The 23,128-nt window shown below is 41.2% G+C and overlaps 1 protein-coding gene across 2 annotated transcripts in view; it reads left to right on the top strand.

Moving 5' to 3' along the window:
- NHSL1 (NHS like 1) overlaps nucleotides 1-23,128 on the top strand; it is a 166,358-nt gene that overhangs the window by 128,054 nt on the left and 15,176 nt on the right. Inside the window, exons 3-5 of one of the 2 annotated variants that reach the window (XM_050709742.1) lie at nucleotides 5,366-5,493; nucleotides 14,492-14,684; nucleotides 19,533-19,664. In XM_050709742.1, the coding sequence (XP_050565699.1) occupies nucleotides 5,366-5,493; nucleotides 14,492-14,684; nucleotides 19,533-19,664 (453 nt within the window). The remainder of the gene's footprint in view (nucleotides 1-5,365; nucleotides 5,494-14,491; nucleotides 14,685-19,532; nucleotides 19,665-23,128) is intronic. The other variant, XM_035538989.1, reaches the window with a different exon arrangement.

Raw genomic sequence — 23,128 nt, 5'->3', positions numbered from 1 at the left:
TCCTCCATGAAACTGCCCCGATCCATCCAGCATTTTCTCTTTGGCTTTTAGCAACCGGTTCCCAGGCCATCTTCCTTGGGCATGAGGCAAGCTCAGGTGTTTCTGGGCTGTTCTGTCCTCGCTTTCAGGCTTTCATCACTCAGCCCAACCAATGACTACCTACATAGCTACTTACTTCAAGCAAGTCAGAGCTATTTAGATGTCTGAATAACTTTGATGCCGTATATGTACATTGTGAATATCACGTTAGTTTAATGTTCAAGACAACAGTGGTTGCTAATAAATACTTAGAAACACAGACAGGTGGATTTATTTTCGTTAAACTCTTTAATTGTGACAGCATATGTGTTCGTGTGGATGTAGACACCTACAGAGCTTATGGTCTGATCCTGCAACAGTCACGTGAGCCGTATTTACACGCGTAATCTCATTAGGACTAATTTAGTAAGTGACAGCTACAAGTTCAGGCCTGAGGCATCGAGGACCGGGCCTGGCTGTGGTGGCAGGAAGCTGTGGCCCTGCGCTATGGCTGGGGCTGTGCCACGCAGAGAGGGCCCAGGCCTTTCACCCTGCTGCCAGAAGAGCAGTTTTCTGAGGAAGCGTCTGAAAAAATGACACTCAGCTTTGAACAGTTACAATAAAAAGAAATAACTTTACAGGTATATTAGGGTTGTTTTCAGAAGCTGTCTCCCTCTGACCAGTTCTGTTGCTGGCAGGGCAGTGCGTTTTGCTTTGTGTAAATTTCCAAGATACTGTGACTAGTTTTCGTGGAAAATTTCTGCAAGTATGAAATGTTACCAAAGGAGAAGAAAAGGCCCAGTACCTCCAGTCCTCTCCCAGAAAACCCAGTCTTTCTTGCATCATGGAGCAATACGTTGTGTGTGTCTGACTGAGCAGACAAGGTATTCATTAATCCCGGTTTTCCACAGTAATACCATGTCAAACAAATGGATGAGGTGTCTGAGCTGTGCCTTCTGTTCACTCAGGTGATTTGTGACTCAAATTCTCGTGTAAGAATATGGTTTCAAATTGTTTGAAAAGCAGTAAATAGCTCACGTATGCGAGACTTGCTACTGTGTGTTATCAGCTCAGGGTCAAACGGAATTAAATGTGAGTTCCTAGTGTAAATTGAAGAGATCTTCAGGATTGAGAGGCCTTGGTGGTATTTTGTGCCCTTGGCTTGACTGCATGCCACAGAGGCCACAAGGGTTTACGTGGAGAGTTTGAGTTATTCAGCTGGAGTCTGACCTTCAGACCTTGCCCTACAGAAGTATTGCCAAAAATAGTAAAACATAAGAATTAATAAAGCTCGCTAAGCTGCACAGCAGCACTGAATCCAGTGTTCATGGTTCAAAATTCTTGTACAGGATTGCACTCAGCTATATTGCCTGTAAATTGCCCCTTTTGGAAGAGAGAACTGCAATTAGCTCACGTATTGTTGGTGAGAAGCATCCCTAGCATGCTGGTGTCTTATACCGGGATTTAGTGAACTCTGCAGTAATGAAACGCTGAGCAGACATATGAGGGGTTGATTACATGGCAGCAACTCAGATGTAATGGTATGGGCACTGACAGCTTTAACACATTTTCTCCTGTCATGCATCCCCTGAATATCCTATCTACCATGCTCTAACAACTGTGACAGTGATGAGGGAGTCTTTAAAAGGTTTTAAACCACATTTCCCACACGCTTTCTTCATGCCTAACTAAAACCACCCTGTGAACGGCAAAACTCAACCTCAGGCAAAATTTTCTTCTCTAGGAAAGGTTTAATTTAGTCACGTAAGTGGGGATAAATTGTATTATAACATAATATGACTACAGTCATTTTAAAGCAATGCTTATAATACAGAAGTTTTGACATTTAATATATCACTGGTATAGAAGGAAAAGCGCAAGACCTAACTTAAGACTCTACCTAATCAGAAAAACACTTGAAAGGCAGCAGAAGTCTGTGCACGGCACCTCTCTGCACTTAGTCCCAGAAGCTACTAAAGGGGGAAAAACAGGGACGTAGTTCAGCCTTTGTGCCATGGCACCACCCATTGTAGCCACCCATTGCAGTTGCCAAGGCAGAGGCCTTTCCTAGTCCTCCTGGGCGAATGGCCACTGTTTGTGTAACAAAACCGGTTCATCTGGGGCACAACAGTATTATTGCACAGTTCGGTTCAGATCCATGAGTGGTAATGCAGCACACACGGCATATTTTGAGCTTGCTCTGCATGTGCTGCTGAGTTGATCTCAGGCAGACGTATCCTCAGGAATTGCTGTTTGCATCCTGCCTGATGCAGTCTCCCGTGTTTTGCCCTGGCAGTTTTTAGGCAGAAATTATGGAAAGCCTGTACACATTTTTGTGTATTGGATAATGTGAGTGATGGCAGCCCTGCCATGGGATACAAGACTGTGCATATCCCTGGCTCAGCTAGCACTAATATACTGTCACGTTCTTAAAACCAAAGATTATTAATAAACAGAACTGACTCTCTTCTTTTGTTACCTGTTCAGACATCTCTGAAATAGCATGCTTATTTGTAGGAACTTTTTCACTAACTCAGTGTCTAGTGCTCCTCTTTGTTTGCATAGTGGGGCTGTGGGACGAGGACAAGGTATTGCTCTGGGAAAAAGGATCCATGTCTGGAACTTTTTTTAGAGTACTTCTTTCAGGTTTATATATATATATATATATATATACATTTATTTATTTATTTATTTATATACACCAAACCTTTAGCTGAAAAATAGAAAGCTGATTGCTTACAGAAGACCGTGTGCACCTTATGAGAGTGGTCAGTTGGTGTGTGTGCTCCCCAGCTAGCACAGTTTTCATATAGAAGCTACTACCCTTGGTGTGGCAGTGACAGTAGCTTCAGTTAGGGGCACTGATTAATTCACCTCATGTTGTGCTTCTGGGCTGTTGGAACATGAAGTAAAAGATACCTGCCTGAAACTTCTGATGAGGTTTGCTGGCCTCAGGTGCTGTCTAGAGCGTGTGTTTCTTGCTGTGCTGTGAAATGCGCTGTGACACTGAATAAATAAAAAAGCTGTACTTTGGGACAGGTCACCTTTCTGTTGGTGTGTTTCAGCAATTTGCAGCAATTCTCTTGGCTTCTGCAGCCACATCCCTACAATAGCTTCTGATGTTACATGCATCTTGTGTTGTGGACTAACAAAGGCTGTGAGCTTGATTAACTGTTTTATTGTCAGTTCACTCATTGAACTTGCTGTGGTCTTGAGACATTCAGTGTTGCCTTCCTCAGGAGTTCAGGAAGCTCTTTGGGCTTCATGAGGTACGCTATTCATCATCTTCATCGCCTTGGTTAAGAGAATAAATAAGGTTAAGCAGCTAATACCAGAGCATGCTCCATAAAAGCCTGTGGCTCTTGGGGCATCCATCCAGTGATGCCTGGTGTTGGAGAGTCGCAGAAGTGGTCAGTAAGGACCCGAGGCCTCATCCCAGCAGTGAGAGGAAAAATAACTTCACTCCCATGTACCTCTTAGGTTTCCTTCGTGTTGGTTTGTGGTGATGAGTGACTGATCTGAAGGCAAAACTTGTGGTGCCGAAGTTGACAGCTCAGTGCATTAGCCCCTGCTGCAAGTTGGTGCAAGTCTTCGTGCCATTTCGTCCTGCCCCAGGCCACTTACCACTGCTCCTTTGTAGCTCAAACCAACAAACCGGCCTGACAGGGTGCTCACATTTGTGAGCGTTAAGAGCTGGGTCTTGCTGATCCAATGCCAGGTTTGAGGGGGTGGAAGAATTTGTTTTACCGTGGTTGCTGGCAGCCTTTTCTCACCCCCCTCTGAAGCACGGCAGCTGTTTGCCAGATGCATGGGCTGTCAACACGCTCACACATGCCAGACAGACAGGTAAGCGGGGTTACTGACCCTCTGCTGCCCAGCTGTAGTAATTGATCGGGATCTCAGAACCCACCACCGCCACCTGTGGTCCTTGAACTGAGGGACAAGTGACAGGTTCATGCCATACAGCCCTTTTTGACCCCATGCTGAAGCATGCGATAGGCCAGGACATATGTCTGGCTCCGATGGAAGTGGCTAATTATCAAATCGCATACTTGCACTCTTGTGCATGTGCACATGCAGGGAAATCCACCTCGATTAAATCGTCACAGAGCTGTGGTTGCTCGAGGTCAGTTAAACCACCACCGTGGAGTTCTACAGACCTCGGTCTCAGAAGCATATGGATGTAACAGAGAAAATACATGCAGGAGGTGCAAGTCATAACTCCAGTTAATCATTTGGCAAGCAGAAGACTCTAAAATGTTTCCCTCAAAATAAACATTGCATATTTTCCATTTTAAGAGGTATTAAAAAGATCAAGGTAGGGAGACAGATGATACAGTCACAGAAAATCTTTCTCCAGCAAGTGATGACAAAAGCACTTTGTGTTGTGCCTATATATTGTGCAGAAATTTCAGTTCCTTAGATAGAAATATAACAAATACTTATTTTTCTTTTTGCTTTCCTCGTCTTTCAACAGATTCAGATGTCTGTCTCTGGAAATGTAAAATTAACAGTTTGACTGGGCTGATGAGTTTGGTTGCCGCATCTTGAACATTTATATTTTCCTTATGCTCTGGCGTCTGTTGTTCTTTAGCACAGTCGCACTGAATATCAATTAGGAGACGGGAGGATGGTTATGGAAAACTTGGTGGGGGGATGAGGTGCTGACTGGTATTTTGGCCGTGTTGAGCGGGCATGCACGTTTGTTCTGAATTCTTTCTGAACTTTGAATACTCTTTGCTTATCAACTTAAGCGAGCTCTGCAGTGCCATGAGATTTTGAGATCCCTGTACTTCACGTTCTTCTCCAAAATCACAATAAATGGTCTATTCTGCAGGCACGAGGACAAGACAAGTGGTCAGTGCCAAAGTTATTTAGCAGATGGTGCTTGAGTAGCGAGCAACATCATCATTTCAAGTGCAAAGCGCATAATGGGTGTCTACCGGCCTGGCAAACGAGACCCTGGTGTTACGCTCATGCTTCCGTCTCCCATCCTGCAAGATGCTGCCATCTGTCAAGACACTGAGCCAGATCTCACTTAAAAAAAAACCCAACAAATAAATCAATTTCTCTCTTCTTTCCAAAGCTCTTCCCATCTCTTGATTTAAATAAAAGCCACGTGTATACACTCTATGTGTGGGCATACATACATAATACATATAGAGAGGTGAAAATATATATAAAAAAATGAGAAATGCAACTTTTGTTTCATTACTTGGGACAGGCAATGCTAATGCATGGTAAATACTGTCAGTAAAATGTACGTATATAAGGGCCTTGTACACAAAGTGTAAACAGGGGTGGCTCTGGTAATACACTGATTTCATCTTTCCCTGTCTTTTGGCAGAGTGTGACAAGCTGCGGAGGGATGGCTACCGGAGCTCTCAGTATTACTCTCAGGGCCCCACCTTTTCCTCATCCTCCAGTGCAATCTGTGGAAATTACCAGGATGATTATGAAGAAATTGAACAAAAGGTAATGGTGGTGGGCAAAGTAATGGAAAGAATATGTCTGCTGCAGTTTAATTGCCTGCAGTATTATTCAAATAAGGTGGGATTTCTAGAAGGTCATAAAGATGCTTGTTCCTTTGAATTGCAGTATTGTTAGGTCCTCTAACTTCCCTAGTCTCTTAAAATCCCAGTTCTACTCATGCATTTATGTAAAGTCATCGTATGGCACGATAAAGATGAGAGAGGCAGAATGAGTTTGGTAATGTTCTGGGGGGAGAGCCCAGTAAGGGTAACCGTTTTGCAACTAATATGTGTTTATATTCAAGTACCAGGGAGCGCTATTAACCATCCGACAGTGTACTCAATCTGAAATAGCTGCACATGCACACTTTGAATTGCTTTTCTAATACAGACAGGCAGTTTCATCAGGTGGGCTTTGTCCTGTTGGATGACAACTGCTTGTGTAAAGGCATCCAGAAGAATGAAGGATGGCCCAATGAGCTGGGTTTACCTTCTCTGTTTCAGTTTGCTTCATGTTCATATGCCCACTTCTCAACTCCCTGTATACTTAGCTTACTTAGAGTTTAGAAAATAAACAAATAAAGAGAGAAGGAAGGGACAGCTGAGCAAAAATCCTAAGAAGGTTGCAGAAGTGTCTTGTATACATCAATTTACATATATATCAATTACAAAACTTGTAAGTTGTGTTCATGTTCTAAAGAGGAAAGGAAGTTTTGCTCCCCTGTCCTTACCTTATTCTGTTGTGCCTGTGAGCTCCAAAAGACAAGCTATGGCTAACTTTGGTGCTGTGGGCTAAGATCGTAGTGCTGGGGTAGACAGAAAGATGTTCTGGAGCCTGGGTGTCCAATGCTGGAGCTGAAATGCTCGAGCTCTTGACATTTTCAAGTTAGATATTCTAGAATACTTTGCCACAAAATGTTGCTTGAAGAGTGGGAGGATATCCTTAATTGTAGCAGAGTATAATATTTTGAGCTGTTACTAAGCCATAGGTGCTTTTGTGTAGTATGGACCAAATGATTCTGTCCGTGTGTAAAGTGTGGAGATCCTGAGAACTCAGTTTAAAGGGTACAGTGTTTTCAGTTCTATCCTCCATGCTTTTTAAGCACATAACAAAAATTGTTGTGGAATACGTACATTCTCTCATCCAGGTTTTGATTGCTTTATATCTGTGTATTGGCAGGGAGTGTTGTTGCGTCCTGTTGGGCTCTTTGTGGTGTTTACTAGCAGCAAACAGAATGTAAAGCATGTTAGCACTGTGGGATGTATTATAATGACAATTTGCAAAACCTTACTGAAACCAGTGGAATTACGATTTTCACTGGTGAAAAAGTATTAACTGTTTGTGGCTGTTAAGGTACTGCATATATATCTCTCTGCATACATATATAACCAACTTGCCTTAGCCGGTGCTGTGCAGCATGTGGCCCAGCTGCACATGTAAAACAAAACATTAAAAATAATGTAAATACAGTATTTTTAACCATTCACATGAGAACATATTAGCATGGGTGAGGCCTCTTCGAGACTAAGAACTGTCATCCTTATGTGGCTAAGGATTTCATGGTGTGTTAATGAAACATGTTACTAACAATTTCTGTTTATTCTGAAAACTTTTTAGTATAACAAGTTGTGCTTCAAGGAAAGGTTAGCACTTCCATTTCAAATTAGAATAGTTTCCCTGAAATATTTTTAGCTGAAAGTAGGATTCAGAGCACTAGAGAAAGAGAGTTGCCAAACTGACATTCTTGGATGTTGCTGTTTATCTCAAAACCTTAACCTTAACCCTGTCACTCTTATTTGCAGCTTGGGAAGATGCTGATCCTTGTAAACTGCAGCATGATACTGCCTTCTTGTTGTAAAACTCTGTGTTTTGTGGTGTTCTTTGACTAGTATCTTTTTTTAATTGGCTTTACATTATGTAAGGGAGTAAAATTTTACTTTTTTTAAATAAATGAGCGTTTAACAGATCTCTGAAGCTGAATTATAATTCCACTGGTAAAATGCCAAGCGCTTCTAATAAATCTTATGCCTTGAGACAGTCATCTTTCAGACGTCAGAAGAGTTCTTCAGTAACAATGTGGAGCTGAGGTCACCAAAATCCCATGATTCAAAATGTGAACTCCTTACCGCTCGATGAAAGCTTTGTGGCTTTGTTGTCTGTTCAAAGCAGAAAAGCCAACATTTAAATTCTGTGCATGCAGCACTTGCAAGCTGAAATTTGAGAATAGCAGAATAATGACAGATGAATGAATAGCTATTTACTGTTTGTAAATTTACTTCTAAGTTGACGTATTTGCAGAAAAACTGTTTTACTGTGTGGTAGTTCCACAAAGGAAACTGTCTTTCCCTTTTATCTACTTTTTTTTATTATTATTTTTTTTTTTTTTAAGTTTATTGTAGCCAGATATTGCACTTGTCTGTCTTCACTGGAGACATAATTTGAAACCATAGTTTAGATCACACAGAGAAGACCTAGATCTACAAACAGTCTCTTGTTTTGTGGAGGTGGGTGTTTATCACCAGAGGGTAATATTCATACTACAAAACACATGGTTTGCTGTGATTCTTAGAAAATGTTTAAGAGAAGCAGAACATTTGCTGTTGCAAAGCAAAACCACTAGGGATAAGCAACCCGACCCAAAACCAAGCCAACATAAGTAGAAAACACGGAAACCTGAATTCTCTGAGTGTTAGTGTATATAAAACAAAGTCCTTGGAAGTAGCCTTTTACTCTTAGGTTGATTCCTGTAAGTGGTATTGATGGAGCATAGACCAAGCCCCACGTCAGTGTATTTCTGCTGATCCTAATTGAGTTTGTTGGCAATTAAATTGGTTTATCTGGATTTTACATCTCAGTACAGCAACTAGTGTCTTCCTTTGTCATCTCTTACATGCCACTGTTGGTGACACTAGCTGGGAAGTATTCCTGTCCTTCATACTGGTCTGTTTTCCTAGTGCCAAGGATGTATTGAGATGTCACTTTAACTCTAGTTCCCTAATATTCTGAAATATATACAGTGTATTTTAAGTATATTTGTCTTTTGTGTGTGTGTGTGTTTTTTTTTCCTCATTCTTCTCTCTTTCCCTTTTATGACTCATTATCTCTGTTTCTTTTTGTCTCACTCAACAGTCTAGTCTGTTAGACTGCATCTCTCAGTCTTGCATTAGCGCCTGCTGTAACTTGGTTCCCTGGAGCAACAAGGTACTTTGCCCACGAGTGGGACCATCCAGCTGTCATACTTGCAGCTTGATGTTACTTGTAGCATTTAGCACATATGCAATCTTTTTGTTCTGCTCTTAGCTTTCAGTTACTGTTACCTGCTTCTGTTTTCTATTAAAAATAAAAAAAAAATACAAAAAAAAAATACTGCTCAACAGAAGAATGTTATGCCAGGATTGTTTCCTATCTTTTTCATCACTATTCCTTTTTTGTCTGCAGTCCAATATCCTTTATTTAGTTGGTTCACTGAAATTTTGTAATTACTTTTGGTCTATTAACATTTGTCTCCTTTGAAACCCCTCCTCTGGTGAAAAATGTGTTTTATTTATTTGGCTGCTTGGTTGTTTTTTTAATTAGCCAAGGAAAAACTTTCCTAATTGGAGTAGCATAGTTTTTAAATGATGAATGTGTGCTATAGAGAGTACTTGCTCCCAGACGTGCACTATATCATGTCTTCATTCCATCTATGAAAATGTTTGCATGCCAAAAACCCGTGGTATTTTTCCCTAGGTCCTGTCATATGGCTTACAAACTTTTCCTTGATACACTCTGTGTATCACAGTGACAAACATTTACTTTGCTTATTTATGGGGCAAAAAAAGTGTACTTTTGCCACTGTACTCAGCCAAACTGTTGGATGTCTCTTTAATATCTGCAAGAGACTGGTCAGTAATCTGAAGGGGAAACAGATGCATTGACTGTATTGGCTTGAGGGACTTGGCGAGGTCTGATCTAAAATTTTCCCGGGTGTCAAGAGGGGCTGAAGATGTTGGGTGCTGCTCCAGGTTGGAGGTGTGAATGCCTGAGAGCCCTGACAGTGGGCTCTAGCAGGCCTGGAGATACTTCAAGACCGTGGTGCCCTCAGCTGGTCTCCCTACCCCTCTGCTGCGGTTGCACATGGGTACTCTTGTAATCAGCCGATGCATTTTATACTGCTTTATATTTTTTTGAAAATGCCTCTCAGTTTACTGGGTTGAAGCGGCAGTTCAAAGCATAAAATGTCAAAGCATAAGGAAGTGAGTACAGAAACTCTCCAAACAAACAATAGAGGGTAATTCTTCACGCACCACATACTCAGTGCTGCACAGTTGCTGCAAGGGTTGTAAATGGTGAAAGTTTGTGTAGGTTCAGAAAGCAACTGGATCAGTTCTTGGGAGGAAGGGGAGTCTTTCCAATTCTGAGAGACTCTTCAGGGGAAGGCAGCCACTGCATGCTTCCTCTGATTTGATTTCACGTGTGTGTGAACTGTTGGACATTACCTTAAGACAGATGCTAGGTAGGCTTTATAGAGCTCTGATCTGATGTAGGATGACTTTTATGGTTTTAATCCCATTGCAGCAGAGCAGAGGAAGAAGAAGGGAATATTTCTGCAGTGCGTGGTTAAGGGGATAACTTGCTTGACGGTCAGTAATTTCTGCTGGGAAAAAGAAAAAAAAAAGAATCCCTTCCTTAATGAGACAGTGAAGGCTGTAAAGTGAAGGATCTAGTAGGGTGGCAAAGTTGGCTAGTGCAACTGAAGATCTGAGTGTAGAAATAACAAGTAACTGTTCTACCAAAATCTGGGGGGCTAGACTGGAGGCCTTGGTTTAGAGGGACACCAAGTCGAGCAGGACATGACTAATTCAACTTAAATGTAATTTAATGTATAGCTATAATGGGGCAGTGTTCCATAACACAGTATAAAACCACGTGGTTGAAGCAGTCACACAAAAAGTGCTGATTGGCCAAGTAACAGGAATGTACAGATTGTTTTTGTTTTAAATTATATTTATTGTTCAGTGTGGTTCCTTTGCATTTGTAAAAAAAAGGCACTTGAAGCCATCAAAGGCTGGAGAAGAAATAGGATGCTGAGGAACATTAATAGACAGATGAATTGCCATGGTTGTCATCTGCAGTGCTACGGATTTTTTCTCGGCTTTTTTTTTTTTCTGAACAATGATAATTTTAGGAATGGTTGCAGTGGACAGTGAGGTAAACGACATGCCTAGAAGTTTTAAGTTCTTTTGCTGAAAAGTAGAATTTGTGTGGATTGAACATTCCTTGTGGAGGTCCCATCTTCTCAAACAGCATAGTATAAACCACTAGAATAGAACAAAACTAAGAATAAACAGGGAAGAAGAGGGGACTTGAGGCAGCATGTACTGTGAGATGCACAGCATAGAGTCAGCTGGGACTGCTCAAGCGGTATGAATGTGCTGAGACTGTGAAACCATTCTGTACCTCAGTGCCTGAGCAGAGAGGGGAACAAGAAGCCAACAAGGCAGTGGAGAGGCTCCGACTGAGCCAGATAGCTCCTCTCTGTCCGCAGTATGTTTATGAGCCAGTTCTCTCCTGCTTTCTCATTTCAACTTGTCCTTCAAAAATTCACGCTTCTTCCCCTTTAACGTGTGTTCATGGAAATATGGCTCTGTCCAAGGCTCTCACTTTCACTTACCACCTTTCCCTATTTTCCCCTTCCCATTAAAAAGCACAAATTCCAACAAGTTTTCTGGAGGAGGTGAGTGTAGCATTCCATCTAGAAGCTGCACAGAAATTTGGCCATTTAAGTCAAACAGTAAAGTTGTTTTGAATCAGAGCCGCTATAAAAATGAGAAGAGTGCTTTCTGTTCTGCTATGAGCATAGTGTTTATGAGGAGATTTGCTGAGCAGATAACATGATCTCAAAGCACTGCCTCGGCCAGTGCTATTTATCCTATAGCAGACCTCACTTAAGAAGACGTGCCTGTCTATATATGTAGCAGCAGTTTGTTGAATCTTCCTGCAGACTTCTGTGCTGTAAATCTAGGAATGTTGTCTAAAACTATGTAATTCTTGCGAAGGAATTTAAAATATATTTTTTCTCTCCCCCTAATTTCATCCTATAAGAAAATCAGATAAGTAATTTGTGTGAACGAAGCTGAAAGTTGAGCTGCTGCTTGCCACTCTGCACAATAACGCTGCGTACAGCTTTGCAACTGTCCTGCCCCTGAAAGGAATCTTTACATCAGAAAAGCAAGTAAACATACCACGGTCACTGTGAGTGCTTTGGAAGAAAGTTTCTAAATAGAGACAGTCACGCTTACCCAGAAACCACAGAACGTGTACCTACAGATGAAACACCGACACTTCTTCCTACACTCTAAATCACCTGCAACTATTCTGCTGACCTCGTTTGTAGAAGTACCACACCACTGTCCAACAGTAGAAGATCAGTTTTCCTGAACCAGTGCTTTGACCACAGCTGCACAGTTGGGTTTTCAATAGCTTTTCATTCGTTATGTGCTCACTGGAGTCATTCCTTTCCATCTTTCTTCCTCAATTTTCTGAACTTTTAATTCTCTAAAATTTCAGATTGTGGTTCCAGGCTTTTTTGGATAGCTAGGATTCCCTTGTAGTCAGAGCTTCAGTTCTCCACTTTTTCTTTCAGTTTATATACTGTAGCAGAAGAAGTGTTCTGTTTTGGCCTGGTAGTTTCCTTGAGAAGGGAGGGCAGCAGTGTAACCAGTATCTCTGTCACCCGACGTGCTGGAGTAGCCCTGGTGACTGCTGCCTGACAGCTGAGACCTGGCCCAGCACTGCGGGCTGAATGTGACAGGGACTGATGCCGACGCATCAGTAGGTGGCTGGAGCTCATCCTCACCACGCACAGACTGCAAAGCTGTCTTTGCCCCCACGCCGCGTTGGTCACCAAGCAGTTGTAAAACCTGTCTGGGGGAGGCACATCCTGGAGGCAGCTTTCCCTTCTGCAGTGGCATTTCTCTCCGACATTGCTCAAGCTAGCGAAGGTTGTTATAAATTTGAGTGATTTGAGATGGGAAAGCATTTTAGTTTGCGTGTAAGTACATACACATACGTGTGTCTGCACTGTGTATGTGTGTAAACTGTGTGTGTACACACACCCATAAAAAGATAAACATTCGCGTTATATTTGTATAGAAACAGTTTTAGAACCTTTTAAAAATAACACAGGCTTGAAGAAACACCGGTGTCCTCCAGGCGACTTGTACTGAAAGAATTTGGAGGGGCTTTTGCAGGGCTGAGCCCATGCCTGCAGAGCAGCGTGGCCCCTCCACCGTGAGCAGAAGGGTGCTGGCATCCCTGTGCCTGCAGGGGTTTCTCCTGGCAGAAATGTATAATTTGCTCAAAAAAAAACCACCCACATTTCAAAGTGCAGGTCCAAACCACAAGATGACATTCATAATAATTATCATGCCTGCAATTATTATTTTTTTGTTATTACCTGAAGAGATTTCACTTGTCTTTCTTTTTTTGTTGTTTTTGCTTTTTGCCTGGAAGCTGCCTTTATTTATATATTTGTTTTTAATGAAATGCTGGGCCCTGTCCTAAAGAATTCACAGTCAAAGCACAATGCAATAAATAAGTGGTTATTTGTTTATAAACAGCGTGAACCTCCTCCGGGTAACAGGGAGAAAATTAAAGTCAGAAACGATAAACGGTGGTTGTGGCAGAGTGTCTGGGCACGCCTTTTGTGTACCGCTCAGCTTGAAGAGAAACCAAATTGCTTAGACTTACAAATAATAATAATAAAAAAGTCCATATGTTGTAAGTAGCAATAATGTCTTTCTCAAACAGCTAGGGAGTAACTTAGGGAGAGGTGGCGACCCAGTGCTGGCAGCTGTACCTTGGGTAGCATCCTGCACTCCAGCGGGAGGGAGGAGTAAAGAAAAGGTGTGTGGGGAGGGGGGAAGAGGAGCTTCTTTCTCCTCCAGGTCTTTCTTGCTCTCCTGCTTCTGGGATTCCCTGGAGTGCCTTGGTGGCCCCAGGTAGAAAAGCCTAAAGCCTAGGTTTGCCTAAAACTTGTGACCGCCTGCTGCAAGCCCCTGTGATGTTTTTCGTGTGCCCTGAACCTGCCTATCCTCGGGGTTTGCCATGGAGCAGTGCTTTCATATTAATAAAAAGCAACATTATGACTTTCTGCCCTTACTGGCACCCAGCTGAGGACCTTGCAATGAAAACAGATTTGTTCCCTTAAAGCAAATGTCTCTTTTGGCATTGTAACTTTGTCTGGCGGAAGGGTTTGTACAAGCTGTTGCAACCTCTTTTTGCAGTGCACAAAGGTATTTTGTTTGTTTGAGGTGAAACACCCATCGTGGATGCAACATCTGACGCTCTGATAAGGGAAAACTTTAAAAATGGCCATTCTGTGGCTGCTAATATTGTTAAGTACTTCACCCCTCAAAATCGAGCAATACAAACACCTCCACTGTGGCACGAGTTTCTCCAAGGCCACCACAATTACTGCTCCTGACTGCTCCCTGGCTGATGGTTGGTTATGTAGGGTGCATTGCTTGAGTCCTTTGCTCAACCCTCCCAAAATGTGTTTCTTCCTAACAGATGTCTTGCTGAGACCTTACACACCCCATAGCCTAGTACAGCTAGGTTGAAGCAGGGCTCAGTCTCATCTTCCTAGTGGGACACTGCGACAGGACAGAGGAAGGGAAGGCAAACCCAGTGCACTCCTTTGGGGAGTGAGGGGGGTTGATCACTGCAGGAACAGTGTAAATGTGTAGGGTAATTAGTTACTGTGCTTTGCTCTGCTCGAGACCATTCATAATTTTCTCATTTAAAGACACTCCCTAGTCTGATGAGGTGTCTTGGATAAATACAATCCTTTTTTTTTTTTTTTTTTAAGTCTCTCTTTGTAGGTCTGAGTGTGATACTCATGGGGGTACGTTTTGTTCCACAAGCCGTCACGCTGACTGCAGCGGCAGTACCGCAGTACTGTCATACGCCTGTGCTTTTGGTAGAAAACTTACACTGTCGCATGTATTTCTGTTTGCAGTGTTCCGTCTCTTCCCCAGAAGAAGAAAAGCTTATTACCATCAAAAGGCCTAAAACCCCAGTTTCAAATGAGTTATCAGATATCAACACCCAAACCAACTGGACTAAGTCCCTGCCACTGCCAACGCCAGAAGAGAAGATGCGACAGCAAGCACAGGCAGTCCAAACAGATGTGGTTCCTATCAATGTGACTGGTAGGCTTTTAATTTGAATAATTAAGTTACAGTGACTGGGGAGGGAAGGGATAAAAGGGGACCCATGCGGGTGGACAGCATTTTGGCATATATTTGTGCATGAATTTTATGTCACTTATTTCACCTTTCTGTGAAAACAGTATTTTGTGTTTAATAGTCTGTCTCTGAGCTTAATGAGAAAAACTCAAAATTGCTTAAATGATCATTAATGAAGATAGTCTACACATTGTGGGCTTGAAGTGACGTTAGATATTCATGAACTAAAAAAAGATTGATAAATCACTGAGTTGCTTTAGGCTTTGCTGAAGATACATAATGGAAAATCATGTTTTATACAATACTAATGACATTCAGGATTTTCTTCTAGGATTTTTACTTAAGGAAGGTTATCAGAGGCTTCGATAGTTTGAAGACTAAAAGTTCCAAAGTTCGAGAAGAGTTTTCTAAGGTCTTACTTGTATCAGCAATAAGAGGTTTAGGTGTTGAGGGAGAATAGGGAAAGAATAGATAAGGTTAATGAGTCTGTGTCCTCAAGCAAGACTCTTGGTAGGTCACTCAACTTACATGACAGTAGCCCACATTTTCTGGTTGCAAGCTGTATATTGACTGTTTGTTTTCAAAATGCTCTTTGGTTTCACTGTTGCAGAATTCTCACTCTGTGAGAATTTAATAAGTTAATTATATTAAAGTGTAATGCTGAGTAGATATGTTGATGTGTGTAAATAGAATTTCTATGAAAGATTGAATTATCACCTCAATTTAATAATTCCTCTTTTTCTGCAGTATCAAGATTGTCCACTATTAGTTAATTAAAATAACTGACCGTTTGCCTGCCAAAACAAGGATGATATTCAATATCCAATTTATTTCAAATGCCATATGGCATTCTCTGGTTCCATACTCACTCTTAAAATCAGTATCTTGCAATGTTTGGTTTTGTTTTGAAAGTAGTTAGACATTCTATTTTTCTATGTGATTACCAATATTTTTTTCACTTTTTTTTTTTTTTATAAATTAGTGTTTTGTAAAAAATGAAACACTAATTCTCTTACTGAAGATGTCTGATGGTAAAGTTTTAAGAAGTAATGTAGTTTAAGGCTAGTGACAAACATCAGAAATCTCTGAGAAATCAGTAAGAAAAGTTTCCTAAAATAAAAAATGGAAAACAGTTGAAAGCAACAGAAAAATATGTACACCCCACCTCTGGAAAATGAATAGAAGGAAAACAAGTGCAGTGCTGAAATGTAACTAGGCCATTATCTAGGAAATGTAGGCTACAGGTGCAGAAGGCAGAGTTGTGGGGACAGTGGATTATGTGATACAATCAATAAGCTTGAGCATGGCTTAGATACTGTGACAGCAGGAAGGTGGTATACTTACGGGAGGGGTAATCTGCAGCGTGATTTAATGACCCTGTGTACTGAAAAATACAGGGGGGAAGTAAACAGGTGGAAAGAAAAACAGTGTAAAAGAGATCAAATAACCATCACAGATTTAATTCAGTATCAGTGGATATACTAATGCATCTGGATAAATTACACTTGCAATTTCAACCAGATTAATTCAAGTGGTGTGACAAACCCTGTATCCCCTGAATTAGCTGGTTTGCCCTCAACAAATGCAGCAGTTCTCAGCTTCTCTGATAAAAAACAGTGCACGTGCACATTCACCTTCCTGGACTGTGTTGTGTAGCATTCATTCCCCTATAAACATAGTAATAGGAAGGTATAGAAAGGGAGGGCAGTGAAGGAAGACTGGTGTTTTAGTGTGTGAGCTGGTCTCTGGGAACCAGTTTCTCTTTGCCATGAAATAATCGTGTTGCTATTTTGCATCAAGCCAAGTGAAAATAACAGAGTCCCACACACACATACAAAAAAAGCTGCCGTCCTTGTTCCCCTTTAAAAAGTCACAATCTGCTCCCCTCCTCTGCCCTCCCACACTCCGAGTAATTCTATTTTGTGTAGTTCCTTATGTTACTACACGAGGCAGGAAGAAAATGCCCCAAAATTCTGTGCCGTTTGTTAAACGTGCTGTGGAACGAACCATAGCTGGGCTTTGTTTTGATTCGGCTTTTTCTTTGCTTGCTCTTTTTCTCGCTCTCCCAGAAGAGAGGTCAAAACCCTTCCATTTATTACTCCTGGCATGAAATAAAACGTTAACCTCAGAAGAGGTGACAGCATTTTCAACAGTGCATCAGTAATGATCCTGTTACAATGGCCTCTCACGTGGCTGTGCAGCAACTGCTCCACTGGTTCAGCTTGCGGGGCTCTTCGGTGAACAGATTGCAACTAATACAGCGGCAGGCAAAATCTGTCGGACAGCCTGAAGGTGCAGGGGCATTGCATTAGGCTGACAAGCTGCTGACTAGACATCCGATTTGGAAGCTGTTTCAATCCTCGGGAGCGGCTGGGCTGAGCTTATTCTGGCCTGGAAGGGGTTGGGCTGAATTTTCAGTGGTGGCCAGTCTTTGCTTTTACATAGCCTGTGGGTTAAAAGATGTATAGTGGTGTCTGCTGTAGTGGGTTTTCTGGAACTAACTTTCTTTCCAGATGGAGGAGTCTGGTGTTGGTGGAGGTGATCAGAGGCAGGCTGGATCCTGCAAAACATTTAAGCATTTGCTTGAGTCCCACTTGACTGACTTTAGTGAGATGTAAGCACATACTTAAATATTTTCAGTGAATCCAAGAAAATGAGTAAATTGTGTGAGGGAAACCAAAGTAAACTGAACGAGGAATGCTTAGATGATTTGTTACAAACCTGACAGAAGAAAAGTATCTTTACATCTGCAAAATTATATGTAAACATCAATATTTTCTAAAAACAAGATGGCAACGAATAAAAAAAAAGAGACGTTTTGATTTTGCTTCTTGATTTAGAGTTTATTGAAGCTGCTGCTTTAAAATCCTATAAATTTGCGCAGTGGCTTTCAAAAAGTTGTTTCAAGTGCCACTGAGGATGGATTGGTCAGAGTTAGGTCTTCAGTAGCACAGGGGAAGAAGGTACTGTGGATCAGGGGACACACAGTGACTTTTCCCATGGTCATCCTGTTTGTCTGTCTGAAAGTATATAAAAGACTCTCCTTGTTTGCACCCTCTTCTTAGCATTTACATATTATTTTATTCTACAGCATTCGAAGCAACATTTTAATTTCTTTGTAACTCACTGTCTCAGGCATAATTGCTGGCCTTTGAATGGATTAAGACATGTTCAGAGATGCAAAGCTTTCTCTTTTGAATTCATTATAATGTGGCCAGAGTTATTATCCTGCATGGTAGGATTATCTAATAGTCCTGACCCTGACCCCATAAGGGTCCTAACATCATAATAGCAGTGATGCCCCAGACAGTGGATATTCTATCTCAATATTTTAGGGCTTCTACGAAGCCTGTGGGATTCATAGCTCAAAATTTCATAGATCCCATGGGATTCCTTCTCCCTTCATCTTCCCTCAGTTCAGTCAGTCAGAGACTCAGATGAAAGCAACTTCTTTGTAGTTGCAAGGATTCTGCCTAGCACGAGTGCAATTCGTGGGAGCTCAAGATCCATTAACACAGAGTGAGAGTCTTTATATTTACAATATGGTGAATGAAACTGCTGTGTTTTTCCTTGTATTTTCACAAGTCCATATGCTACGCTTTACTATATGACTGTATCTTTAACTGTTATACAGGTAATCAGTTTTTCTACACTATCTGCACGACACACATCATACTGATGTGTAGTCAACCAGGGATAATATTTATGACATTAGTTAATGTGCATTACTCACTTTTCAGAGGTAAATAATTTGGTCATCAATTTTCAAGAAAGCATACAAGGCAAAAAACATATTTGTATATAAAGCTTTTTCTGCATTTAAGTTTTAAATAGGTCATCTAAAGGATACTTAGCACTGCTTTAAAGTGCTTTAACTTCTAAAAGGGGAACTTATGTGTGAGATTGGGAGTGGGTAGATTTTTAGAAGTGTAGAGAATTAGCTCACAACTTAGTGAGCAAGTTTTATCTTGCTACTTGTAAAATGGCCAAATTATGAACCTCTAACCAAAAGTGAATTCCTAAAGAAAAGCTGCTCAGCCTTAATGATAGTGGTGCTTCTGGGTCCCATTATGATACAGCACATGGTCATCATAAGGCTTTGTCTAGCAACGTGCACTTCCACATTTTTTCAGCTCTTTCCATTGTCTATATGTGTAATCATTTATAAAATCTCAATTCTAAGCAGCTTCCACTCTGAAATATTTATGAGATCATAAGATCAGTTTGATCTCTGCATGCTCCCTAGTACTTGTTTGTATTCATGTTAAAAGATCACCACCAGAAATACGATAGACCTGACAGTTTCAGAGAAACGTGGTATGAAAAAGAAGTGTCTTGTGTGATTTAATGATGGAGATCTACAAAGAAATTGCAATAGCTGTTGCCAATAGCAATGTCTGTTCCTGTATTGTAATCTTTCATTTGCAGGAGCAGATTTGCTTTTTCCTCAGGTTATTATTTAAAAAAACAAAAACCAACACCCTCCAAAACAAACAAACACAAGAAAAACAACATACAGGGCCAAATTCAAGCAAGGATTCTGATCACTTGTGGAATTACAGCTGCTCTCACAAGACCTGAAGTCAAATTCCTCTTGAAACTTGCAGTACTGTGTAGTGCATGTGTGTGTCTAAAGCCTTACCGTGGCAGTATGCTGTATCTTTTCCTCCAGTGTAAACTTTCACTGTAGGACCAAGCTAACATCATTTATTAATGCCTTTTTTCATTTCTACAACAAAACTAGTGGAAGAAAGTGCATGATGTCAGCGTGCTTGGAAGTAATGTTGCTTTGCTTGTTCTACCATGTATTAGGGGAGAATTTCGACCGCCAAGCCAGCATTCGGCGGTCTCTAATTTACACAGACACGGTGGTAAGACGGCCGAAGAAAGTCAAAAGGAGAAAGACTATAACAGGAATCCCTGACAACATACAAAAGGAGCTAGGTATGGCTCATCAGAACTGTATTCCATCCACTGTTCATTGTCACTGCTTATCATTACTCGACTAATAACATTACCAGTGCTCATGAAACCAATACAGTCTGATAGCCGATTACAGTTCCAAATACACGTGTGCCTCCTTGCCACCTTGTGCATCTGGAAATTAGGGCCTTTTATCTGTTGACTTCCATCTGCTGAAGGGAACGTGGTATTTTGAAAGCGGTTTACCGGTACAATGGAAATCTGCAGGGATGTGAGGTTCATGGTGCTTAATGCCTTTCTGGAGATTTGGTCCGCTCCCCCAAGATGGTCACTGAAGCACACCTGAAGTGGGCAGGCATTTCAGCTTGCCAAGAATTATCCAATGGAGTAAACTAATTCACTGATGCCTTCCTGAATCTGCTGAGAGTTACATCAACAGAGAAGAACCTGTAAATTTTCCAGCTTGTCTTAGATTTAATTGACAGCCTCTCAAGTATCAACATTATTTGATTTGAAGTAATTTACATGTCATCATTAGCTATTGCATATATACCAAAGGAAAAATGCTCAGTCAGTCACATTTACACTACCTCAACCTGTCAGCTTTTCACAGTTAGTAGCATAGATGGTATTCAAAGTTGATGGAACAGTCTGAATTTTGGCAACCTTTCAGACAGTTTTTGCAGAACTCTGATGGTAGCACTTAGTTATTTTTTAAAAAGATGTTTTCATTTTTCACAGATGATGACTTTACAGATAAAATGATGCCCTTCTGCCTCCCTTCTCTCCTTTTTTTTGCAGTAGAGAAAGAATGTCTTAAAATAATCTGGCAGAATATATATATATATATATTTGTTTTTTTTACATGTGCAATCAACTCATTTATTGACTTGTTCAATAAGTTTTACTACCTTGCGTTTTGCATCTCTTTCTTTTTAATTATATTTTCACTTCTTGCTTCTTTGTCTAGATTTTTCAGAAACAAAAGCAAAAATATGCAACTTTTCTGGATGGGTTTGAATAAGCTAGAGAGCTAGGCATAGGGAAAGACAGGAAATAAGCAAGTACATGAACAGCAGTTTGTGACTGGAACTGGAACTATGCTCTTTCAACTGTAATGGGACAGTGCCCTGCCATAGGTATCCTCTGTCTCAAGAAAGAAAATTCACTTGTCCAATCCCTGCATTGAGTCTTCAAGTGGCAACTTTAAATTTTATTACCTTTGGATCTCACATAATGATTTTATGTCTAACTGCTGCTCTGAGATTTGTCCAAAGCTGCGAGGTGTCTTTGTTGATCTCTTCTTATGGGATAGATGCTGTTTTGTTCCTGCCATAGGGAACTCCTCCTCAAAATGTGTTTTCCCTTCCTCCTTTTTATTCTTAAGAGTTTTTATTCTTAGTAAGAGTTTTTGCCTCTTAAATGCAAAATTGACACTAGATATCACTTAAACTTCATTTTCAGGATTCTTGCAGTGTTCTTGAGCGTGGTATTCTGAAAATTACATACATACCAAGGTCATAGTTTTCACTTTTCTGTAGAGATTTTCTTGACATAGGTAGGACCTACCTTGAGAGCAGAGCAGAGCAGAGCAAAGCAGAGCCCTTTGTTCCAATCTACCTTTTATTACTTTTAGGGGTTCCTGACTCTCTTTCAGGCAGGTGAATTTTGAAATGACTGGCAACTGTACTTGCGTGGATGTGAGGAGAATGCTTCCTGGTGACAGCATCTCTTAAGCTTGGAGGTTACATTTGTGACCAATTCAGACCGATGCTTAATGCTTGAAAACATCAATGGCAGTTTACCTGGTGGAATAAACAGAGAACGCAGTTGGCATCTATGTTAAAAAGAAATCTTCAGTGAATATCTTAAGAGTTTGTGACTTTTGCCAGTCCGTTTGCTAAGGACAATAGGTTCTGTGGTCTTGATTTTGTTCTTTCATCTCACGCTGAGCACATTTCATGTTGCACTGCTTGAAGGTTTTCCTTGGCTCCTATTTTCAGTGGCGGAAATTCTAGGGCTGACAGTATCTCACTGTAGGAGCTCTCTCTGGCTGGTTCTCTGGCCTACAACCGGCAGGCACGCAGCGCTTCAGCCATCTGCCCTACAGTGGAAGTTGTCCTGAGTAGCTTCATGTTGCTTCTGTGTTGGTTGCGTGTCATCCAGACAGCAAAATGTATGCCAGGAAAGCTCTCTGATGGCAGTTTACATCCTGTTAGCATATTGCTTTCCATCACTAGAAACAAAGCGTGTTTGAAGAGTGTCTTCATCTTATGGATGGAAAAACTAGACGTGCTGCAGTGAAGTGACTTTGCTGGAGTCACCCACCAGGCTGCTGGCAATGCTGGGAATAAATTACATCTCCCTCGCCCTTGTTCAGTGCACTTTCTGCCTTTTCTCCCCTGTCACTCCTCAGATATTTCTGTAGCCATCCATTCCCTATTTCTCTTACACTGTCCCAAAACAAACATCGAGTTGTTTTAAAACATTCCACAGTTCATTTGATCGGAACAAGGATCCGGACTAAACTCCAAATCAAGCAATTGCATTGTGCCTGTTGACATTCTTCCTGTGGTTTCAGCTGAATAAATCTCTTTGTTTCTCCCCTAAAGCATTGCTGCGAATGGCTACAGTATTTACACAAAGATTAAAATCCCTTGGTACACCAAAGTTGCTGTGCACAGGCTAAATAACCAACACGTACAGCAGATTCTTGTTACCTCTTGTTTATTCTTCAGAAGGAAGCAGAAACTTGAGAGAACCTCAAAGCTTCAACCAAGCTTGAACTATTTTCCTTTCTTGCTAGAGAGCCTGGAAGAGCTTCTGCCGGGCCAAGCTGCTGGGGTTCTCCCCCAGCTGCTTTGGCTCCTTTGGAACAAAAAAGGCCAAACAGAAGAGAAATCGTATGCTGATTGCTGGCATGAGCTCAGCGGCCATGGTACCCTCGTAGAATTTAGCCAGACATACTGAAAGGAATCATTAACGGTACCCACGAGGCATGTGCTGAAAGTATCTTTAAGCATTCCTACTTTGGAGAATTGTAACACAGCCGTGTTTTCACAGGTGTGTTCCAGCGATGAACCACTCTCTGCAGGGCCTGGAAACTTCCGCATAAAAACGCTGTGTAAATAAAATGCAGTGTGACGGATGTGGTTCTGAGGCAGACTGAGAGTATTAGATGCCTGCTAGTTTAGAGATGCTGGTTATTCTCTCAACAGTTGCTGTCTGACAGCAGGAGCATCTCAGTACTATTTAGCAGAGCAACAGCAAAATAAAAAAAGGTGAAGTATTCTTTCTCTGCCAAACGTAGGAATCAAAAAAGTAGTTTTGCGTACCTCTGAATTATCTTTGTTGTCTTGTAGAAAACATATATATTCAATATTCAATAGAACATACATTCAATTTAATTATATATATGTCAGTGGAGTTAATGTTGGATCAAACCTTCAAAAAGGGCAAGAAGCTTTCATTTACTTCACACTTTT

This window comes from Cygnus atratus, chromosome 3, assembly GCF_013377495.2.
Source record: "Cygnus atratus isolate AKBS03 ecotype Queensland, Australia chromosome 3, CAtr_DNAZoo_HiC_assembly, whole genome shotgun sequence".
NCBI classification, from domain to species: Eukaryota; Metazoa; Chordata; class Aves; order Anseriformes; family Anatidae; genus Cygnus; species Cygnus atratus.
The sequence above is the reverse complement of the archived record's forward strand: the minus strand, read 5'-3'. Positions and strand labels throughout refer to the sequence as shown.